A 23,229-nucleotide genomic window follows, 5' to 3' on the forward strand; every position below is an offset into this window, starting at 1 on the left:
ATTCAGAGTAGCAGAAACCCATTAGAGAGCTCCTACAGGGTTGAAACGCTACAGAGGTAATAAAGATACATAAATAAATAAATAGATAAATAAATAAATTAATACCTCAACAGAAGCAGTGCGCAGAAACTCTGACTTGCATTTAGGAAGCATTTAAAAAAAAAAAGTCCTTCCTTCACCTTTACAACAGCATGCCAATCAATGGAAATTAACTTCCTTCTCTGAGTGTTTTAACAAACTTTCCTCTCGTCCGGGGCACTGCCCACACCAAGGTCATAAACCGACTGGATTGGGTTTATTGAACACCTGTCGATATTTACTTATTAAAAGCAACGAGGAGGACGACCATCAGCACACCCCTAATCAATAAGCAGCCCTTCTTCGGTTTGTCTTATTTCAAAACGTGCCCCCTTCTTCATGCACTGGTCTGTCTGTGTCTGCTATAAACCTTTAATCACAACACCACCAGCCCCCGATGCGCCTGTCCTAATGCATTTGGGTATAATCTGATAAATTTGGATAAGCTGGGCTCTGCAAAACAATCCTGAACTCGGTCCAGGGGCCAGTCTGTCCGGGGAGGAGGAGGGGGCGGTCAGTGGGAGCAGCTGGACATTGCTCTAGGGGGTCAGGGGCTGGCTTACGCTGCAGAGTTAATGGAGATCCTGTCACGTCAACGCTAACAACAGATCCTGTTCCTAGCATCATGGGAAAGCACAGAAACGCGTTGTGAAGCAGGAAAGTTTGTTAACACACATTAAAAAACAGACCACAATACGAGAACATTACTCCCTGCTTAGCTGTGCTTTACAATGCTTCCCTATGCTTTACCAGACCTCTCTGTGCTTTACAATGCTTCCCTATGCTTTACCAGACCTCTCTGTGCTTTACAATGCTTCCCTATGCTTTACCAGACCTCTCTGTGCTTTACAATGCTTCCCTATGCTTTACCAGACCTCTCTGTGCTTTACAATGCTTCCCTATGCTTTACCAGACCTCTCTGTGCTTTACAATGCTTCCCTATGCTTTACCAGACCTCTCTGAGCTTTACAATGCTTCCCTATGCTTTACCAGACCTCTGTGGGCTTTTCTCTCTCTAAATATATTTTCTCAACGAAGATACAACGGTCACACAGACCACTAAAGGAAGGAAAATTAATTTTAGAAAGAAAAACACAGCATTTTCTACTGTGCTTGTACTGTGACTATCTATAGCTTGAAAGAGAGAGAGAGAACCAAAAAACAGACAGATCCTAACCAGTACAGAATCACAGACCACAAACTGCAGACTGAAAGCGCCAGACTCTGTAACCAGTGTGACAGTGGAGAGATTGAATCAGAGACACGTTTCACCCTCCACTGTACGAAACACAGAGACACGGGAGACGCAGGCATTAAATGACACAGCTCTGCTACGACAGCGTTGGCACTGCTTGCACTGTGTGCCAATAGACGGTTTGAATTGAATATGAGGAACGTTCTGCATTAAAAAGAGGATCATCATAATTCTCCCCTCCCCTGCCTCCCACACACACACACACACTGTAAGATAATCTCTCAACAGCTGCTGTGGCGAGAGTTCAGATAAATATTAAGAAATGTTTTGTCTACAAGAGCAGTGACTTTTTGAGGTCAGTACTGATGGAAATATGACTCCCACTGCAGATCCAGTCCGGGTTTTACATTCATTCAATTCTTATTAACAGGAAGACTCCCATTGCAACACTCTGGTGTTCTGTTTGTGTGTTTTAAGCTATGGATGTTGTGCAATGTTCCAGTTTGGAAAAGCAGGAACAATAGAGACACACACACACACAGAGACACACACACACACAGAGACCACATCCTCTTCTATAAATACAGCTACACTTCCTGGTAAAGGAGAGAGAGAGGGAGGGAGAGAGGGGCAGAGAGAGGAAGGAGGTTAGCTTCCCGTGTCCATACAACCCCCTCCTCCCTCCTCCTATCCAAACAAGTGTGCCGCCTAACTGAGTAACAAAGTGCTTTACTTACAATACATCTGCTCTGATTATATTACACACCATATAGTTAGCTTTACAATGAATTTCCCATCGTTTTAATATTCTGCCCTATACATCCCTCAGTTTACTAACCTTTATAAAAGGGAAGCGCTGTAAATGTGCATTCATTTGACAGCATTCCTGAGCTTTTCCCATGATTATACAATGCATTTACTATAGTTTACCCTGGTTTGCAATGTTTTATTTCATATGCTTTACCAGACCTCTCTGTGCTTTACAATGCTTCCCTATGCTTTACCAGACCTCTGTGCTTTACAATGCTTCCCTATGCTTTACCAGACCTCTCTGTGCTTTACCATGCTTCCCTATGCTTTACCAGACCTCTCTGTGCTTTACAATGCTTCCCTATGCTTTACCAGACCTCTCTGTGCTTTACAATGCTTCCCTGTGCTTTTCCAGACCTCTCTGTGCTTTACAATGCTTCCCTATGCTTTACCATACCTCTCTGTGCTTTACAATGCTTCCCTATGCTTTACCAGACCTCTCTGTGCTTTACAATGCTTCCCTATGCTTTACCAGACCTCTCTGTGCTTTACAATGCTTCCCTATGCTTTACCAGACCTCTCTGTGCTTTACAATGCTTCCCTATGCTTTACCAGACCTCTCTGTGCTTTACAATGCTTCCCTATGCTTTACCAGACCTCTCTGTGCTGTACAATGCTTCCCTATGCTTTACCAGACCTCTCTGTGCTTTACAATGCTTCCCTATGCTTTACCAGACCTCTCTGTGCTTTACAATGCTTCCCTATGCTTTACCATACTTCTCTGTGCTTCACAATGCTTGTTTATGCGTTGCTATGCTGTTACGAAGGGGATGTTTCACAAGGGGAAGTGTCATCCCACCTGGCACAGCTGTGTTTTCTAACTCAGAGTAGAGGGAGGCAGAGTCAGCAGACTCCCACGACACAGGGCAGAGTCCTATAATTTTTTTACTGTTTAGGGCTGGAGAAAAAGACTCCCATTGCGTAGCAATTTCACCCATTCCAGGTTTTAATATAAGCTTGATGAGCCACACAGTAGAAGGAACAAGCTCAGGAGTGTTAGTAAAACCAGGAATGGATCAAGCTGCTTTGCATGGGAGTCTTACTTCAATCCCTGTTCTACATTTTCAACTGTTTTTTTTGTTTGTTTGTTTTTTTTACTATGTCCTTACCACACTTTTACAATCAGTTTTTTTTACTATGTCCTTACCACACTTTTACAATCAGTTTTTTTTACTATGTCCTTACCACACTTTTACAATCATTTTTTTTAAAATGTCCTTACCACACTTTTACAATAATTTTTTTTACTATGTCCTTACCATACTTTTACAATATTTTTTTTTACTATGTCCTTACCACACTTTTACAATATTTTTTTTTACTATGTCCTTACCACACTTTTACAATCATTTTTTTTACTATGTCCTTACCACACTTTTACAATCAGTTTTTTTTACTATGTCCTTACCACACTTTTACAATCATTTTTTTACAATGTCCTTACCACACTTTTACAATAATTTTTTTTACTATGTCCTTACCACACTTTTACAAAAAAATTTTTTACTATGTCCTTACCACACTTTTACAATCTTTTTTTTTTTACTATGTCCTTACCACACTTTTACAATAATTTTGTTACTATGTCCTTACCACACTTTTACAATCAGTTTTTTTTACTATGTCCTTACCTCACTTTTACAATATTTTTTTTTACTATGTCCTTACCTCACTTTTACAATAATTTTTTTTACTATGTCCTTACCTCACTTTTACAATAATTTTTTTACTATGTCCTTACCACACTTTTACAATCATTTTTTTTACTATGTCCTTACCACACTTTTACAATATTTTTTTTTACTATGTCCTTACCACACTTTTACAATCATTTTTTTACTATGTCCTTACCACACTTTTACAATCATTTTTTTTTACTATGTCCTTACCACACTTTTACAATCTTTTTTTTTTTTTTACTATGTCCTTACCACACTTTTACAATATTTTTTTTACTATGTCCTTACCACACTTTTACAATCAGCGTTTCCAAGTTTTCTACATTTCCAAATTGCCGCTCCTTCACCGTGCATTTACCCCCACGTTACCGTCACTCTGCCCACCTTGCCCTGCAGCGTTACTTGCTGATCCCGGTCCCTGTAAACGACTCTCTCACTCCGACACGCTCGCGCACGTCGCTGGGCCTCTTCCTTCTCCGTTTTTGTTTCTTCTTCATCTCATCCTTAAAACTCGATTCTTAAAAAGTTTTTAAAAAAAGATCGCCACAATTCACCAAGAAGCACCAGCAAGAAGCATGCCTTCCAGTACCAGCCCCTCCTCCTTCACCGTGCTTCCAGTCCAGGACTCACCCGGGTGCTCCGCTGCACGTGGGCAGGACGATTCGTTCGCTTGTAACCCGCCTCCCCGTCAGTTTTATTGCTCCTACAGCCTGTCAGCACTTCTACTACGTCATTCTGCACGTCACACTATGGAGGCATTTACAGCAACAAATGTGTGTGCATGTAAACTATACAGAAATACTCTACAGCTATCGAAAGTTTAGCATCGCCCTATACAATTTAATTTTGAAGTGGAATGAAACCTGCTTAATGAAAACCTGTGGCATTTCGAAATCTAACATGAAATGCTGTACGACTGTTATGGCTGCCGGTAGACTTTTGAGATACCATTCTCTTTGCTTACATGAAAAGATGTAAAATGATGTTTATATAGTGTTTTAAAAAAAAAACGCCTACAAATTCTAGGTGATGCAAAACTTTTGGCCACAGCTGTATATAAACTGAACTGAGTAATCATGCAAATTTTGCGGCAGGTAGGTTTGTGCTTTACAGTATCTCTGATGTGCAGTGTGGAAAGAAACACATAAACTATGAACAAACATGTATTTTCAGGAATAATAAAGACTCCCATCTGGTGCTGCACAAGGGTACAGAAAGTGCTTATTACACTTTCTAGATCACTTCAGCAGTGCACTCTGGGTCCTGCTACAGCCTGAAAGCGTGTCAGTCAACAGAGCCGGAAGCTGGTTGGTTAAGAAGCCACTGAAGGGGCGGGGACAAATCCACCCCATTTAACAAGCCAGCTGCTTCCACTATTGACTGACATGCACTGCAGCCAGTCAGATGCTTGGAATCAGAAGCCGCTGCTGAGGCGAGATGACCGAGGAAGTGCGAAGCGTTTCCTGGAAGACTTCACCTCGTACAGCAGCAGAATGTTCCACGTTTGAGACTTCGTGGCGTTTCTTTCTACAGCATTTAAGACCTATTGGGTGGACGTGGAAGTGTACTGGGAAAGCATTTCGTAGCTGAGACAGCTTTGAAGGAGAGCAAAGCCGGAATTAAAATTCCAGAGAGGTCTGGAGGCAACCTGACCTTGTGGGATTCTGTACGAGTCTACGAGAGGACAGATCAAGCAATCCACCAGGAGGGAGAGAGAGAGAGAGAGAGAGAGAGAGGAGAGAGAGAGAGAGAGAGAGAGGAGAGAGAGAGAGAGAGATACAGAGAGATATAGAGAGAGATACAGAGAGAGAGAGAGAGAGGAGAGAGAGAGGAGACAGGCAAGAGGGGGGGAGGGAGGGATTGAGAGAGAGAGAGAGAGAGGGGAGGGGGAGAGAGAGGAGAGAGGTGAGAGAGGAGAAGGAGGAGGGAGAGGGAGAGAGAGAGGGGGAGAGGGAGGAGAGAGAGAGAGAGAGAGAGAGAGAGAGAGGGAGAGAGAGAGAGGGAGAGGGGGGAGAGAGATACAGGGACTGTGCGAGAGAGACAGAAAGAGAGAGGATTGACCGAGCAAAAGAAAGACTGTCTACCACCAGGGAGAACCACAGACCCCTCTCACCCAGCAGCAGTGCAGTCTTACCACATACTCCATGCTGGTGCAGCACAGTGCAGCCTCCCTGGTCCTCTCACACACACACCTGCGTTCAGCAAAAACACCAGCCGTTAAACAGAGCTACCCCCCGACCCGTCACACTGCAATTATAACACATGTTTTTATTTTTAATATGCTTTACCAGACCTCTCTGTGCTTTACAATGCTTCCCTATGCTTTACCACACCTCTCTGTGCTTTACAATGCTTCCTTATGCTTTACCAGACCTCTCTGTGCTTTACAATGCTTCCCTATGCTTTACCAGACCTCTCTGTGCTTTACAATGCTTCCCTATGCTTTACCAGACCTCTCTGTGCTTTACAATGCTTCCTTATGCTTTACCAGACCTCTCTGTGCTTTACAATGCTTCCCTATGCTTTACCAGACCTCTCTGTGCTTTACAATGCTTCCTTATGCTTTACCAGACCTCTCTGTGCTTTACAATGCTTCCTTATGCTTTACCAGACCTCTCTGTGCTTTACAATGCTTCCCTATGCTTTACCAGACCTCTCTGTGCTTTACAATGCTTCCCTATGCTTTACCAGACCTCTCTGTGCTTTACAATGCTTCCCTATGCTTTACCAGACCTCTCTGTGCTTTACAATGCTTCCCTATGCTTTACCAGACCTCTCTGTGCTTTACAATGCTTCCCTATGCTTTACCAGACCTCTCTGTGCTTTACAATGCTTCCCTATGCTTTACCAGACCTCTCTGTGCTTTACAATGCTTCCCTATGCTTTACCATACCTCTCTGTGCTTTACAATGCTTCCCTATGCTTTACCAGACCTCTCTGTGCTTTACAATGCTTCCCTATGCTTTACCAGACCTCTCTGTGCTTTACAATGCTTCCCTATGCTTTACCAGACCTCTCTGTGCTTTACAATGCTTCCCTATGCTTTACCAGACCTCTCTGTGCTTTACAATGCTTCCCTATGCTTTACCAGACCTCTCTGTGCTTTACAATGCTTCCCTATGCTTTACCAGACCTCTCTGTGCTTTACAATGCTTCCCTATGCTTTACCACACCTCTCTGTGCTTTACAATGCTTCCCTATGCTTTACCGCACTTTGTTTTATTGCACGTCGCTGTGATTTTACTATGGGACACTTCTAAGGTGATCAGGGAGGATCCTAATAAATCGGCCAGGCAGTATATTCTATTTGTTTCGGTCTCTTTCTGCACCTTGTGTTTTTTAGTCACAGGACACAGCAGACTCAGCGAGTGAACAGGCAGAGCGGACAAGCCGAGGCGGAGAGAGATATGCGAAGAATTCCCTGCCAGGGACAGAGAACCCCAGCCAAATCTACAATCAGATAAACACACATCATTACAGAAAACACCAAGCTGCATGAGCTGCTAAAGAGGCAGCTAATCTACTCCGATAACACACACAGGCACAGACAGAGACACACAGGCATAGAGACAGACACAGACAGAGACACACAGGCACAGACAGAGACACACAGGCATAGAGACACACACACAGGCACAGAGACACACACACAGGCACAGAGACACACACAGGCACAGACAGAGACACACAGGCACAGACAGAGACACACACACAGGCACAGAGACACACACACAGGCACAGAGACACACACACAGGCACAGAGACACACACAGGCACAGACAGAGACACACAGGCATAGAGACACACACACAGGCACAGAGACACACACACAGGCACAGAGACACACACAGGCACAGAGACACACACACAGGCACAGAGACACACACACAGGCACAGAGACACACACAGGCACAGAGACACACACAGGCACAGAGACACACACAGGCACAGACAGAGACACACACAGGCACAGACAGAGACACACAGGCAGAGACACACAGACACAGAGACACACACAGGCACAGAGATGCACAGAGACAGACACAGAGACAGACACAGACACAGACACAGAAACAGAGACAGACACTGGCACAGAGACACACACTGGCACAGAGACACACACTGGCACACACAGGCACAGACAGGGACGCACGCGCACACACATGCACACACACACACAGAGGCACACGCACAGGGAAACACATGCACACACGCCAAGACGAAAGCACAGCTTATTCAAACTGCAGGCAACTGGCAGAACCATCAGACACATACTGCCAAAGCTACTGATATAAAAGAGACGGTTCATAAGTTAATTCTGGATTTACAACCTCACATAAAAAAACAGTCCTTGGCAAAGTATCCAATGACCTTCATACACTGTCAAGTCCCTTCAGTGGCATAATCTTAGATCTCAGGCCGTTCTAAGTTTCTCGGTTCCTAAAGTTTGCAAGGAAACTGAAAAAAAGGCTTTCAGTTTTCTAGCTCTGTGGTCTTGGAATAAACTTTAGGAAGAACTGAAACTTACTGTCTCGATACCTTTAAAGGAGTTCAAACGAATCTGCGTAGCGAGACGGCTTTTTGTTTCGGCCGACGCTCCTGAGTTGTTCCTTGTAATTTGATTCGTTTGTTTGTATCGGTTTGTGCTCGTATGAATTTGTGGGGGTGTTTTTGGTATGATATGCCACATTTAATTATAATCTCAAAAGGGACTTTCCTGGTTAAATAAAAGTGAAATAAAAAAAAAACATTTAAAAGAAAAATAAGGAAATGAAAAGGTTTGATAAAAAGCATTCCTTTAACATCCCTTGAAGCTCAATATTAATGCTAGATTATGAATTATTGTACAAAAATTAATATGCAAATGAACTGCGATTACCTTCTTTATAAAAGGGCAGAATTTTCTATATTATTATTATTATTATTTATTTCTTAGCAGACGCCCTTATCCAGGGCGACTTACAATTGTTACAAGATATCACATTATTTTTACATACAATTACCCATTTATACAGTTGGGTTTTTACTGGAGCAATCTAGGTAAAGTACCTTGCTCAAGGGTACAGCAGCAGTGTCCCCCCACCTGGGATTGAACCCACGACCCTCCGGTCAAGAGTCCAGAGCCCCTAACCACTACTCCACACTGCTGCCCTATTGAATTGCAAACTGTTAATATTTCAAAACTGCTCTGGTTTCAGGAAGGCATGAATAAAATAACTGACTCACTGGAAATCCCAGTGCTGCCCTAATCAGCCCGACTCCTCAGAGTGAAAGGATACCGCACTGACCAGCCCGACTCCTCTGAAAGGACACCGCACTGACCAGCCCGACTCCTCAGAGTGAAAGGACACCGCAGTGACCAGCCCGACTCCTCAGAGTGAAAGGATACCGCACTGACCAGCCCGACTCCTCTGAAAGGATACCGCACTGACCAGCCCGACTCCTCAGAGTGAAAGGATACCGCACTGACCAGCCCGACTCCTCTGAAAGGACACCGCACTGACCAGCCCGGCTCCTCTGAAAGGATACCGCACTGACCAGCCCGACTCCTCTGAAAGGACACCGCACTGACCAGCCCGACTCCTCTGAAAGGACACCGCACTGACCAGCCCGGCTCCTCTGAAAGGACACCGCACTGACCAGCCCGACTCCTCTGAAAGGACACCGCACTGACCAGCCCGACTCCTCTGAAAGGACACCGCACTGACCAGCCCGGCTCCTCTGAAAGGATACCGCACTGACCAGCCCGACTCCTCTGAAAGGACACCGCACTGACCAGCCCGACTCCTCTGAAAGGACACCGCACTGACCAGCCCGGCTCCTCTGAAAGGATACCGCACTGACCAGCCCGGCTCCTCTGAAAGGACACCACACTGACCAGCCCGACTCCTCACAGTGAAAGGATACCGCACTGACCAGCCCGACTCCTCTGAAAGGATACCGCACTGACCAGCCCGACTCCTCTGAAAGGACACCGCACTGACCAGCCCGACTCCTCACAGTGAAAGGACACCGCACTGACCAGCCCGACTCCTCTGAAAGGATACCGCACTGACCAGCCCGACTCCTCAGAGTGAAAGGATACCGCACTGACCAGCCCGACTCCTCTGAAAGGACACCGCACTGACCAGCCCGACTCCTCTGAAAGGATACCGCACTGACCAGCCCGACTCCTCTGAAAGGATACCGCACTGACCAGCCCGACTCCTCTGAAAGGATACCGCACTGACCAGCCCGACTCCTCTGAAAGGACACCGCAGTGACCAGCCCGACTCCTCAGAGTGAAAGGATACCGCACTGACCAGCCCGACTCCTCTGAAAGGACACCGCACTGACCAGCCCGACTCCTCTGAAAGGATACCGCACTGACCAGCCCGACTCCTCAGAGTGAAAGGATACCGCACTGACCAGCCCGACTCCTCTGAAAGGACACCGCAGTGACCAGCCCGACTCCTCAGAGTGAAAGGATACCGCACTGACCAGCCCGACTCCTCTGAAAGGACACCGCACTGACCAGCCCGGCTCCTCTGAAAGGATACCGCACTGACCAGCCCGACTCCTCAGAGTGAAAGGATACCGCACTGACCAGCCCGACTCCTCTGAAAGGACACCGCACTGACCAGCCCGGCTCCTCTGAAAGGATACCGCACTGACCAGCCCGACTCCTCTGAAAGAACACCGCACTGACCAGCCCGACTCCTCTGAAAGGACACCGCAGTGACCAGCCCGACTCCTCAGAGTGAAAGGATACCGCACTGACCAGCCCGACTCCTCTGAAAGGACACCGCACTGACCAGCCCGACTCCTCTGAAAGGATACCGCACTGACCAGCCCGACTCCTCTGAAAGGATACCGCACTGACCAGCCCGACTCCTCTGAAAGGACACCGCACTGACCAGCCCGACTCCTCAGAGTGAAAGGATACCGCACTGACCAGCCCGACTCCTCTGAAAGGATACCGCACTGACCAGCCCGACTCCTCAGAGTGAAAGGATACCGCACTGACCAGCCCGACTCCTCTGAAAGGACACCGCACTGACCAGCCCGACTCCTCAGAGTGAAAGGATACCGCACTGACCAGCCCGACTCCTCTGAAAGGACACCGCACTGACCAGCCCGACTCCTCAGAGTGAAAGGATACCGCACTGACCAGCCCGACTCCTCTGAAAGGATACCGCACTGACCAGCCCGACTCCTCTGAAAGGATACCGCACTGACCAGCCCGACTCCTCTGAAAGGATACCGCACTGACCAGCCCGACTCCTCAGAGTGAAAGGATACCGCACTGACCAGCCCGACTCCTCTGAAAGGATACCGCACTGACCAGCCCGACTCCTCTGAAAGGATACCGCACTGACCAGCCCGACTCCTCTGAAAGGACACCGCACTGACCAGCCCGACTCCTCAGAGTGAAAGGACACCGCACTGACCAGCCCGACTCCTCTGAAAGGATACCGCACTGACCAGCCCGACTCCTCAGAGTGAAAGGATACTGCACTGACCAGCCCGACTCCTCTGAAAGGACACCGCACTGACCAGCCCGACTCCTCTGAAAGGATACCGCACTGACCAGCCCGACTCCTCTGAAAGGATACCGCACTGACCAGCCCGACTCCTCAGAGTGAAAGGATACTGCACTGACCAGCCCGACTCCTCTGAAAGGACACCGCAATGACCAACCCGACTCCTCAGAGTGAAAGGATACCGCACTGACCAGCCCGGCTCCTGTGAAAGGACACCGCACTGACCAGCCCGACTCCTCTGAAAGGATACCGCACTGACCGGCCTGACTCCTCTGAAAGGACACCGCACTGACCAGCCCGGGTCCTCTGAAAGGACACCGCACTGACCAGCCCGACTCCTCAGAGTGAATGGAACAGCGAGGCGATGCTTAGCATTGAGGACATGGATCGATTCTTATAAAGTGAAGCGTTTTGCTAAGGTAACAGTCTATTATTGCTTTCCTCCCGTTTGAATGAATAATGGATCAATAATTAACGAGAGCTGTCTGGGATACCTTAGCTAAAATAAACACAACGCTGCACAGCAGTCTGATTCATGCCTGGCTTCACTTCGAGTTTAACCCTTTCATGTACGAAATGTTTTTAAAAATTGCAGAAAAAAGGGTAGGTTTAAATAACTCAGGACTTAACCCATTACATGCCTGATTATTATTTATTAAAAAAATAACAATATTCAGAACACGAGCTGTATTTATGTATTTCGATACAATACTATCAGACTTTTGCGGTTAACAAAATTCGAGGAAGTTATCATAACAATATAGTTTAAATTCAAATAACAGGGAGATCCCAGTTAAAAATGGTCCCCAAAAAACTACAAACGAGGACAAATGCACTTAATGGGTTAATGCTTTTGTGACTATCGCTCTAGATAAATACCTTGCGATTAACTGTTTCACAGATCAATAGAGGACGCAGATGGAATTCAACATGGAAGGCAAACTAACACGAGGACGACAGGAGCATTAAACAGGCGTGCAGACGAGTGCTGCACAAGCCCCCTACTCCACTATTCAGAGCGATCTCACCACGAGCAAGGGGCATTGCTGCTGAGGGTGCCAGTTTACCATTCCAGGAGCAGCGAGGGAACAAACAGCTGCTTGGGTTTGTGAGGATCGCTGTTCTCCGCAGAGTCTTAAGAAAAGCAGCGATCCTCACAAACCCAAGCAGCTGTTTCTTCACTCGTTTCACTCTGAATGGTGAATCAGCCCGGTCGACACCAGCCACCCTCGTCTGATTCTCAGCCCCTGGTTTCTGTGGAGATCCCTCTCATCTAATAATCAGTTCACGTACCTCAAGTTCATACTTCTCTCTTGAAAAAAACGTTGCCCCAGATAACCATCTTGGCAGGAAGTCTGATATTTGCCATGCTTTCCTAGTTTCTTATCAGCCAGCGCAGTGTCCGCTCTCCTATCAGTGTCACTGACGAAGGCACTAGACCTGCGGTGTCAAACTCAGCTCCTAGCGGGGGGGGTACACTGTCTTTAATTCCACCCGCGCTCTCAGATTATTAACTGGTCTCATTATTTGTTCTAGACAAAACCTTTTCCTCTACTTGACTTTGTTTCTGAAGCCTTTGTAATTTCGATGGTGAATCCTGACTGACATCTCAGTGATAGCTCAGCCTTCCTGTGCAATCTACTTGATCTACTCTGTTTGTTTTAGAGGCCTGTGCCTTCCAAGCATGCTGGGCTTGAATTACACTAGCCCTGCTGCTGCTGCTGCACCCAGTCCTGGGGTTCAGAACTCCCCTCAATGAAGTCTATTATTATTAATATTGAAATGATCAGGAGCCAGGAGTTTGAGCAGGGTTAGAAACTCACACTAGCCCTGCTGCTGCTGCACCCAGTCCTGGGGTTCAGAACTCCCTTCAATGAAGTCTAGTATTATTAATATTGAAATGATCAGGAGCCAGGAGTTTGAGCAGGGTTAGAAACTCACACTAGCCCTGCTGCTGCTGCTGCTGCTGCTGCACCCAGTCCTGGGGTTCAGAACTCCCCTCAATGAAGTCTATTATTATTAATATTGAAATGATCAGGAGCCAGGAGTTTGAGCAGGGTTACAAACTCACACGAGCCCTGCTGCTGCACCCAGTCCTGGGGTTCAGAACTCAATCAAGTCTATTATTATTGAAACGCTCAGGAGCAGGGTGAGACTGAATTGCAGTTAGTTTTGAAACCCAGACAGCAGGGCTAGTGTGGATTCCAGTTACAAGACCCTTGAAAAGTCGAGTACGTCATAGTCCAGTAGACCCAACATCAAAGGTAACGTTTCTGTCGCTATCTGTACACCAATGCCCCCCCCCCTCCTCCTCCTCCCCTCCCTCCCCTCCCTCCCTCCCCCGATAGTACGATGCAGTCTGTAGCACGTTTTCCTCGACTTTGTAATACAGTAAAAAAAATAAAAAAAATGTTTTTTTTTTAAATTTTTCTCCTACTAAAAACTTTAATTTGACTGACCCTCCCCTCCCCTCAGGTTAAAAAACCCACATGCACATCAGGCGATTTTTGGTTACTAGTTTTCGAATCTGTAAATGTTTCCAAGTGTACGTTACTATCAATAATATGTTCACGCATTTACCTGCTTCGTCGGGTCGATTGTAAAGCGTCTCAAAGCTGATACTACTGTGGCCAGTTAAATATTTCTCGTCAAATCAGACCACACGTTTGCCAGATTAGTCACGATCATATTACGGTTAGTAATCTTTTCATACCTTTGTCGCACGCGAATTAAATCTACGTATGGCATGTTTTGTAACACATCTCGCTCGTTTAAATAATAACAATAATAATAATAATAATAATAATAATAATAATAATAATAATAATAATAATAATTTGTGATTGTGTTTTTAAATTACTTGTATTAGTATTTGTATTATTATTCTGTTAAATTGGTCAGTCCTCACCTAGTCTTAAGAACTTTTTTTTGACAGCAAAAACAACATTTCTTCACTCCTGCTACAAACAGTTAAAAAAATAAAGTCAGCCTCACGTTTTATTCCACGACTCTCTGCCCGTCTCAATAATGCCAGTCTATGAATGTAAAGCCATGATTTTGATCGCTGCTGCTGCTGTTGTTTTTCACATAACAAACTCTCACATGCTTTCTCGACTTACCTGTTTTGATCTAAGTTATAAAACAAGACCTTTAGTTTAACTGTACGTGAAGTGCTGGGGGACAGACTGTACATCTCTCTGGTGTTTCCTGTTCTCCCAGTTTAACTAACTGGACGTGTCCCACCACCACAGTTCGCTGTCCCCCCCCCCTCCTCCTTTAAAGTTATAACATGTTTTCATGAACATATTAAAATCCTCACCGAATAAAAGTCTCTCCTTCGCTTCTCTCTTTCGCTTCTCTGTCTCCGCTCGCAGGACGCGGGTTATAAATACTCCCTTCGTTTTTCAGCTTGCAAAAACCATCCTAGTTTGGACAGAAACGGCGACTCTAAACTAACAGCAAACTTTTTTTTTCGCCCCCCTAGTCCGAACTTCTCTCTCTCTCGCTCTCCACCGCTCAACCGCAAAACCGACTTCCGGGACAACAGGAAACGTGTGACGTCACGCTACTTGCGCACCACCTGGCCATAGCGAGCGCGTCCCAGATAATATTCGAGAAACATTTGGCTAATTTTTATAGTCACTGGTTTTTTTTTGGTTTTTTTTTTAAAAAAGAGTGATTTTACCTTGTTTTTGTACCTCTCAGTGTAATCTATATATAAAAAAAAAAACAATGTCCATCCCAAAATATATATACATTTATACACGTTAGCAAGTAAAATATTAATTTATGCATACGTTTAATATTATTAATTTCTTAGCAGACGCCCTTATCCAGGGCGGCTTACAATTGTTAGAAGATATCACATTATTTTTACATACAATTACCCATTTATACAGTTGGGTTTTTACTGGAGCAATCTAGGTAAAGTACCTTGCTCAAGGGTACAGCAGCAGTGTCCCCCCCACCTGGGATTGAACCCACAATCCTCCGGTCAAGAGTCCAGAGCCCTGACCACTATTCCACACATCAGAGTATTATTGAAAACAAATAAACATGTTATTAATATTACTACTACTACAATACTAACATTTTAACATTATGTCAGTTATATTACATATTGGTTCCTATTTTCTAAGCATTTACTGTGGTGTTTAATTGAACTCTCTAAGGTGTTTAATATATATATATAATCCAGGATCTCTTTTTAATTATGTAGGGTGAAGTATCAGGCAGTGTAAATAGTGACAGGGTAGCATCACGCCTCAGGCTGTTACTAGCAGGAAAGAGACCCACAGACAGAAAGCTGTGGTTTAATTGCTGGTGTTCATGTTTATTAACGAAACAAATACAGCACGAGGGCCCAAATAAAAGGGTTAAACAAAAGAGTAGGCTGGGCTTCACCACCACGTTGATCAGCAATACAAAAAGCACCCACACCCACACCCTCCTCGTTGGCCGATCCCCCGTTTCTTTAACCCTTTAGTTATAATATCTTGTTTTTTTTTCCACACTCCTCTAAAGCAGAATACACAGCGGGGGCTCGGGGTGCAGCGTCTCCATCACAAGGCGGTCCCATTGGCTCCCGTTGGCCCCATCATGCCATTGCATCAGCACTTGTGTTTTTCGGAGGGCTCGGAGGCAGACTAATCATGTTAAGAGAGTCTTCTCCTGCACGCTCAACTTGATTAGAGGTGGCGCCTCGGAACACTTAGAAACACAGTCTAAGATTAAATCTAAAAGAGACACATTCTCTTGACGTTATTATAGAACATGGTGTGGTTCAAACGTCTGGAAGGCTTTGTCATTGACATTCTGAATGCAGGCAGTGTTGCCTGATTCCCCTCCCCAAAAAAACCCCTCTATGTCTGAGTTTGCCAACCATTCTGTGCAAGAGAGCCAAACTGAATAGAGGTTCAGAGCAGGTGGTTTGCAAACAGACAATCAAACCCTATACATGGCAAGCAGGAATAGAAACAGCAGCAAGAGCAGAGGATAGGTGGGCTTAAAAGAACAGTGAGGGATTATGGGAGCACTAGGAGTCGAGCAGTGGCACATTGATGTGGGTGCTACTGGTACAGGTATGGCACAGACTGGGACCCAATACCTCTAGAGTGAAGTGAGAATATATATAATATTTTTTTTATGAGGGAGCGAGTTCCTGTTTTCTATTTAGAGGGCCAGCCAGATCATGAATCAGAAGTTTCGATGGCATTTCTTGTGAGCAGTCACCCCATGCAAAATCAACTCTACGGGGGATAAGAAATAAGATGTAGGTGGATGACATTCTCATTTTAACCTTTAAGGTCATTTCAAGGTCAGAAAAGTCACCGGGTGTCCAATCGGAAGATTTGGGGATGTTTCACTATAGTTAGAAGATCAACGACCTACATGAAAGAGAGACAAACATTTTAATTTGCATATAAAGAAATAAGAACAGAAAATGTTTGTTTTTTTTCTCAAAATCACATTATCAGCATCCTGTTCATACCTAATCTTTGCCACAGATTTACTTGTGCAGGAAAACTGACTCACTTCGCAAGTTCTCTGATCTGCAGGTTATCTTCATGGCCCTTCACTTTCAACCATTCTACAAACAGAGCTTCATGTATCAATACAATTCACCGCACAGCTTCATATCCCCAGTAATGTTGTTGAAGCTGACACCCTGGGATCCTTCAAGAAGCTGCTTGATGAGATTCTGGGATCAATAAGCTACTAACAACCAAACGAGCAAGATGGGCCGAATGGGGCCTCCTCTCGTTTGTAAACTTTCTTATGTTCTTATGTTCTTATTAAATTTACAGTAAAACCAGGACTGGATTAAACTGATATGCAACGGGAGTCTTATTTCCTTCCCTGCTTCAACTCAAGAAAGGGGGAGGGGGAATTGAAGGGGGAGGGGGGTTGAATTGAGGTGCAGCTGGTCTCTGATCTACATGGTTCTGCTTTGGAGAGGTCAGTCATAAGAACTGTCTTGTCTCGCTGCTCCTCAGGGGACACGAATGGGGCCTCCTCTCGTTTGTAAACTTTCTTATGTTCTTATATATCAATACAATTCACTGCAGAGATTCCTCTGTCACTGTGTGTTCTCTGTAGTATGCTTTCCCTTCCAATATGGTTTCAGTAGTGCTGCGTACACTCCAGAACCTGTCCGCAGGTCATCTAGCCCAGCACTCTCCTTGAGTTGGCCGATTGCTTTCAGAAAGTTGAAGCCCTCCCCCATTCGAAAGATGACATTGTCATACTCCGGATGGGTCCATATCAACTCTCTGCCGTGCAGAGGCTGGAGAATTGGCAACATACCAATGCAGTCCAGACTTGTTTCATTCTTAACGCACTAGAACAGTGGCTCTGAAACCCCAGTCCACTGCCTCTGCTGGTTTTCATTCCAGCTGAGTTCTCAAGCCCTTAATTGAACTGATAATGTGCTTAATTAGACCTTTTTAATTGATCTCAGCTCTTAAGACGATGGCAGATTTCAAGTTACTTACACGATTTTACAGTTAACTTCAAATCGCCAGCTCTTTAATAAGAGCTGAAAACTATTAAGAAGGCCTAATTAAGCTCATCGTTAGCTCACTGAAGGGTTTGGTTGAGTCACTGAGAGCTCAGTTGGAATGACAACCAGAAGACACAGGGGGTCCCCAGGACCAGGGCTGGGAAACACTGCTCTAGATGAACCTAATATATTGGCACTCCATGGCCAATATATTAGATTCATTTCATTTTCCAGCATGTGTATTCACTGACTGGCACAACACTGGCTCAAAGCAAATGTAAAGTCTAGGAGAAATTGTAGAGGTCAGAGGTCGCGGCTGCCAACAGGCATGACGTCACAGAGCATCCGCCATCTTATAAAGGAAAGGACTTGCACCTTATGAATAAATATTAGGGGAAAAGGCTCTAAAATTAAAAATGGACCATCAAATAAAAAAAGTAAATTAAATTAAAAATCTTCCCTCCAGATTGCCTTCTGCAGAAACGTCTAGGACTATATAATGCTATAATCAAGCATTAATTCGCATAAATAACAGTCAGTCACTTTATATGCACTGATGCATAGTTCACACACCCTAGTCTCTGTAAGTCGCCTTGGATAAAGGCGTCTGCTAAATAAACAGATAATTAAAAAAATACCGGTATATCCTAGCACTGCAACACAGCATCACCGCAATGTATTCGGTACTGAGTGGGCTCCACAAATGGCGCCTGTAATTGAGCACCGAACTGCATCACGGGATTGACTGTCCTATCCGACCTCTGGTAACACCGCGAGATCTTCACACGCAACAGCTTCCAAAGGAGGCGCATGTGACGAGGGTCCGTTAGCGCTCCCTTCGACCAATGACGCCGCGAATTCGGATCATGTGACAAGGGTGGGACCGAAGCTCTAGTCCAATCAGCAGGCGGGGCGGCGAGTTTGAATTGAAGGAGGCGTGGAAGAGGAGAAAGACCGAGAAAAGAGGAAAGAGAGGAGTCTCGAAGGAAACGAATCGTGTTTAGCGAAAAACAAACACAAAAACTGGAAGAGCTTCGCTGGTTTCCACGTATCTCAACCCGGAGTGTTAGTTTTATGCTGGTTACGGATCAGTACGACGTCTGCATAGTTTATATAAACCCGGGCGATTACTTCGCGATATAAACACACTGCCCGTCCGGTTTACTGTATTACAATAATACTGTCTTTAATTTTTTATTTTATTTTATTTTTTTTAAATATATATTCTGCTAATAATGTCGCAGAAGCAAATTTATTATTCTGACAAGTACGACGATGAGCAGTTTGAATACAGGTACGTTATATTTGACTAAAATCATTCCCTTGGTATAGTTGTGTACATTTTGACTGTTATGCACGCAACTGTTGATATACACACTTTTTTCTGTGTGTGTAAAATGTCTGAAGGCAGCCTATGTTTTGGAGGAAAGACACTGTATTAGAATTTGTCACTGTTGAATAAATGTAATTATGAAATAGACTCCTTGCAAAGATGAAAAAAAAACTGGTTTATATACTTCACAGCGAGTAACCGAGACTAGTTTATCTGTGTTATCGGGAAACTCAAGTAAATGACAGTATTGCTTAAGCTACAGTCTTACAAAAACACATTGTACTGTACAATGGTGTGTTATTTTGTGGTACGCGTTAAAACGTGGTACACCGTGCTTGCCCGGACACGGCAGAAATCAAGGAAACGCCCATCTCAACGGTGTACGATGTACTGAATTTGGGCCCTTAGTTATTTTTCATATTTTTTTTCCACAGTTCAGCAAATGTATGTGACTTTAACCGATGAACAACAAATTGGGTTATCTAAAATCTGATCATGTACCGCTTTCTGACGATGTACCGCTTTCTGACGATGTACCACTTTCTGACCCTGGTAGTAGTGTATTACTTGGAGAAATTGTTACATTTTTCTGATCTAAGTTATACTCTACAGGGATGGAAATGAGACTATTTCACCCATTCCTGGTTTTAAAATCAGCTTGATGAGCCTCTATAGGTAACAAGCTCAGGTGTGTGATTATTAAACTCCTAGTGAAACCAGGAATGCATCAAACTGCTATGCAATTCAAGTCTTGCTTTCATCCCTGTGTCAGTTGCTTCAAGGATTTTATTTCCTATTTTTTTATTTGTGTGTCTAATATATATACAACAGGAACGGAAATAAGACTCCTATTGCACAGCAGTGTCACCCATTCCAGGTTTTATTTCCAGCTTGATCAGCCACAGTGTGTCTAGGCAACAAGCTCAGGTGTGTCTTATTAAACTTACAGTAAAACCAGGAATGGATTAAACCGCTATGCAACGGGAGTCTTATTTCCTTCCCTGCTTCAACTCAAGAAAGGGGGAGGGGGAATTGAAGGAGGGGAGGGTTGAATTGAGGTGCAGCTGGTCTCTGATCTACATGGTTCTGCTTTGGAGAGGTCAGTCATAAGAACTATCTTGTCTCGCTGCTCCTCAGGCACGTGATGCTCCCCAAAGACATTGCCAAGCTGGTCCCCAAGACTCATCTAATGACTGAAACGGAGTGGCGCAATATTGGGGTGCAGCAGAGCCAGGGCTGGGTGCACTACATGATCCACCAGCCTGGTGAGTCTAGGGGGGGGAAGGGTCGGTCTAATGCAGTGCTGCCCAAACGCGGTCCTGGAGACCCCCTATCCAGTAAGTTTTGTAGATCACCCTAAATCGCTAATTTCTAAAGACTGGGAACACATGGAAGTTATTGATCAATTAAGCAAATAACTTGTTCAATTAATGGAACTCATTGGGCCAGTTTACATGCTGGGAAAATGTCATGACTTGTTTACTGTCATGACTTATTTAAGGTGGTACGGTCTGGATTACAATTTTAGTTCGTTTTGGTTTATGTTTGAATATAAATGTAATACATTATACAAAAATCAAATACAACATGAAGTTTCAAAGCAGGAATTGTTAAATTAAACAAACCAAAACGATCTAAAATTATAATTCCACCTTAAATAAGTCATGACAGTAGACAGGTAAGTCATGACATTTCCCCAGCATGTAATCCAGCCCATTGAGGGCTGAAAAGGGTAGTTCATTTTTTGTGCTAAATGATCTCTAAATGACTTCATTTAATAAATCAACTGTTTAATTGATCACAGTGAAATTCTTCCAGGTGTTAAGAAATTAATGATTCAAGGTTACCTATAAAACCTGCTGGATAGGGGCTCTGCAGGACTGGGTTTGGGCAGGTCTAATCCCTCGCCTCCACTGCCTGTCCACAGGTATAGCAGAGCTGGCCGGTCTGGGAGAGGCGTAGCTGGCTGTGTCTCCAGCTCAGCTGTACCTGGGACGGGCGTGGCTGTCAGACAGGCCTGCAGTATTTCCTTTCTGTAATGTTGAAATCACTTGATGCTGTGACACATGCTCTTTGGTCCGGGTCCTCGCAGCTGACTGATCTCTTTGTCAAGTCGGGTCTTGAAGGATCCCAGTGATTCTGCATCAACAGCGTGGCTTGGTAACCCATGGCAACCCATTCCATCCCCTCCCCACTCTCTGTGTGAAGAAGCGTCTCCTTCCCTCTGTCCTAAGTCTCCATTTAATTTCCCATGGTCCTCTGGTCCTGGTTTCTGTGCTGTAGGGTGTTGTCCACTCCTAGGTTTTAAAGACTTCAATCTAGCCCCCAACCCACCCCCATTACCCATTGCCTGATTGACGCGCTGCCTGTGATCCTGGGTTCAGGAACCTGGCAGCCGGTTCAGTTTGCTTCCTTCCTGTTAAATGATTGAACGCACGCTGCACAGAGCTGCGCGATTTCTTTAAAACGTCTTCAATGAAAAACAGGCACCAGCTGCATCAAAGATGAGAAATATATTTCTGCTCAAGATCTCGCTCTGTCCAGCCCAAGGAGGAGACGTTTCAAATATCTGTTATTTTTAAATGTATTTATATTTTTTTTTAAAAAAATTAAATCTTCTGCAAATTAGCGTTTACTGTTTTTCAGGTAACCATTTATTATTATTTATTTCTTAGCAGACGCCCTTATCCAGGGCGACTTCCAATTGTTACAAGATATCACATTATTTTTACATACAACTACCCATTTATACAGTTGGGTTTTTACTGGAGCAATCTAGGTAAAGTACCTTGCTCATGGGTACAGCAGCAGTGTCCCCTACCAGGGATTGAACCCACGACCCTCCAGTCAAGAGTCCAGAGCCCTAACCACTACTCCAGACTGCTGCCCTAATATTTAGAAACATGTGTTGTTTTAAGAACTCTAGAGAATCAATTGTGAATGTGACAACGCTGTTTGATTTTTCTGCTTCAATACATGTTTAATTGTGAAATACCTATTTTTGGACAGTGAAATGAACCATTATTTACTGTGGGAAAAAAATCCAGCCCTGCCTAACCCCTCTCCCCTCCTCCCCCCCCCCCCTCTCCCCAGAGCCCCACATCCTGCTTTTCAGACGGCCTTTGCCTAAGAAGACGATCGGCCTGTGAGGTGGGACTGGGTCGGACGCGCGCCAGTGGATCCTTGTTTCCATTGGACTGCTACACCTGGACCAGACACACTGCATCACTGACTGCTGTTGCCAATCACAAAATGAACTATTTTTTAAAAAAAATTTCCTTTTTGCTTTTTTTTTTCATTCTCAATTGTTTGGTAATTGCGTGAATCCCTTTTCAAGGTTAGAGATCAACCAAATGAAACTGGTTTAGAGAGAGAGAGAGAGAGAGACCCTCAAACAAAACACAAATACATATTCCTGTCATATTGCCCTGCCATAATGGCAGTGATTCTAGCCTGGACTGGAGGGAGCACCCTTTCTCTTAGGGGGGTGAGGGAGGGAGGGAGGGAGCAGTTCAGTCTCTGTGCTTCAAGCCTACCCTGGACTGGAGGGAGCCCCCTTTCTCTTAGGGGGGGTGAGGGAGGGAGGGAGGGAGCAGTTCAGTCTCCGTGCCTCAAGCCTACCCTGGACTGGAGGGAGCACCCTTTCTCTTAGGGGGGTGAGGGAGGGAGGGAGGGAGCAGTTCAGTCTCCGTGCCTCAAGCCTGCCCTGGACTGGAGGGAGCACCCTTTCTCTTAGGGGGGTTGAGGGAGTGAGGGAGCAGTTCAGTCTCTGTGCCTCAAGCCTGCCCTGGACTGGAGGAAGCACCCTTTCTCTTAGGGGGGGTGAGGGAGGGAGGGAGCAGTTCAGTCTCTGTGCTTCAAATCCCTGGTTTTAAATTGGGAAGATGCATTCTCAAATTCAGAATGAATCATTTTTTTTTAAAAAAATATATAAATGAGTGTAAGTGACCACTACATGAAAAAGAAACTGTGAACCAAAAAAACCAAAAAAAAAAGCTTTATATGAAAAACAACGGAAGTGGGTTTCACCAGTATAGAGAAAACAACAGGTCACTGTCTCGAGGAAACGATACTGTATGCAAGTTTTCTAAAATAAAAGTGAACCCCTA

General features: G+C 44.9%; 2 protein-coding genes across 3 annotated transcripts in view; one reads left to right on the top strand and one right to left on the bottom strand.

The window, feature by feature from the left end:
- The window catches only part of LOC131705127 (SHC-transforming protein 1-like), a 36,644-nt gene extending 21,768 nt beyond the window's left edge, over positions 1-14,876 (bottom strand). Inside the window, exons 1-2 of one of the 2 annotated variants that reach the window (XM_059007372.1) lie at positions 14,605-14,876; positions 5,897-5,954 (exon numbers count right to left, since the gene is read on the bottom strand). In XM_059007372.1, the coding sequence (XP_058863355.1) occupies positions 5,897-5,908 (12 nt within the window). In that variant the 5' untranslated portion in view covers positions 5,909-5,954; positions 14,605-14,876. The remainder of the gene's footprint in view (positions 1-5,896; positions 5,955-14,604) is intronic. The other variant, XM_059007373.1, reaches the window with a different exon arrangement.
- A 3,828-nt stretch (positions 14,877-18,704) lies between these two features.
- Positions 18,705-22,608, top strand: LOC117395462 (cyclin-dependent kinases regulatory subunit 1). The gene is made up of 3 exons (XM_033994372.3): positions 18,705-19,081; positions 20,258-20,385; positions 22,214-22,608. Exons 1-3 carry the CDS (start codon positions 19,023-19,025, stop codon positions 22,267-22,269), a joined length of 243 nt encoding a protein of 80 aa, XP_033850263.1. The 5' UTR covers positions 18,705-19,022; the 3' UTR covers positions 22,270-22,608.
- Positions 22,609-23,229: the final 621 nt, after the last annotated feature.

Source organism: Acipenser ruthenus, chromosome 35 (genome assembly GCF_902713425.1).
Source record: "Acipenser ruthenus chromosome 35, fAciRut3.2 maternal haplotype, whole genome shotgun sequence".
Taxonomy (NCBI): domain Eukaryota; kingdom Metazoa; phylum Chordata; class Actinopteri; order Acipenseriformes; family Acipenseridae; genus Acipenser; species Acipenser ruthenus.

What these genes read in the sequence shown, in the direction of transcription:
- LOC117395462 (XM_033994372.3), top strand. Translation starts at nt 19,023, where the DNA reads ATGTCGCAGAAGCAAATTTATTATTCTGACAAGTACGACGATGAGCAG. An exon ending in GATGAGCAGTTTGAATACAG is followed by an intron (nt 19,082 to 20,257) that starts GTACGTTATATT and finishes GCTGCTCCTCAG; the next exon opens with GCACGTGATGCTCCCCAAAG. An exon ending in CTACATGATCCACCAGCCTG is followed by an intron (nt 20,386 to 22,213) that starts GTGAGTCTAGGG and finishes CCCTCTCCCCAG; the next exon opens with AGCCCCACATCCTGCTTTTC.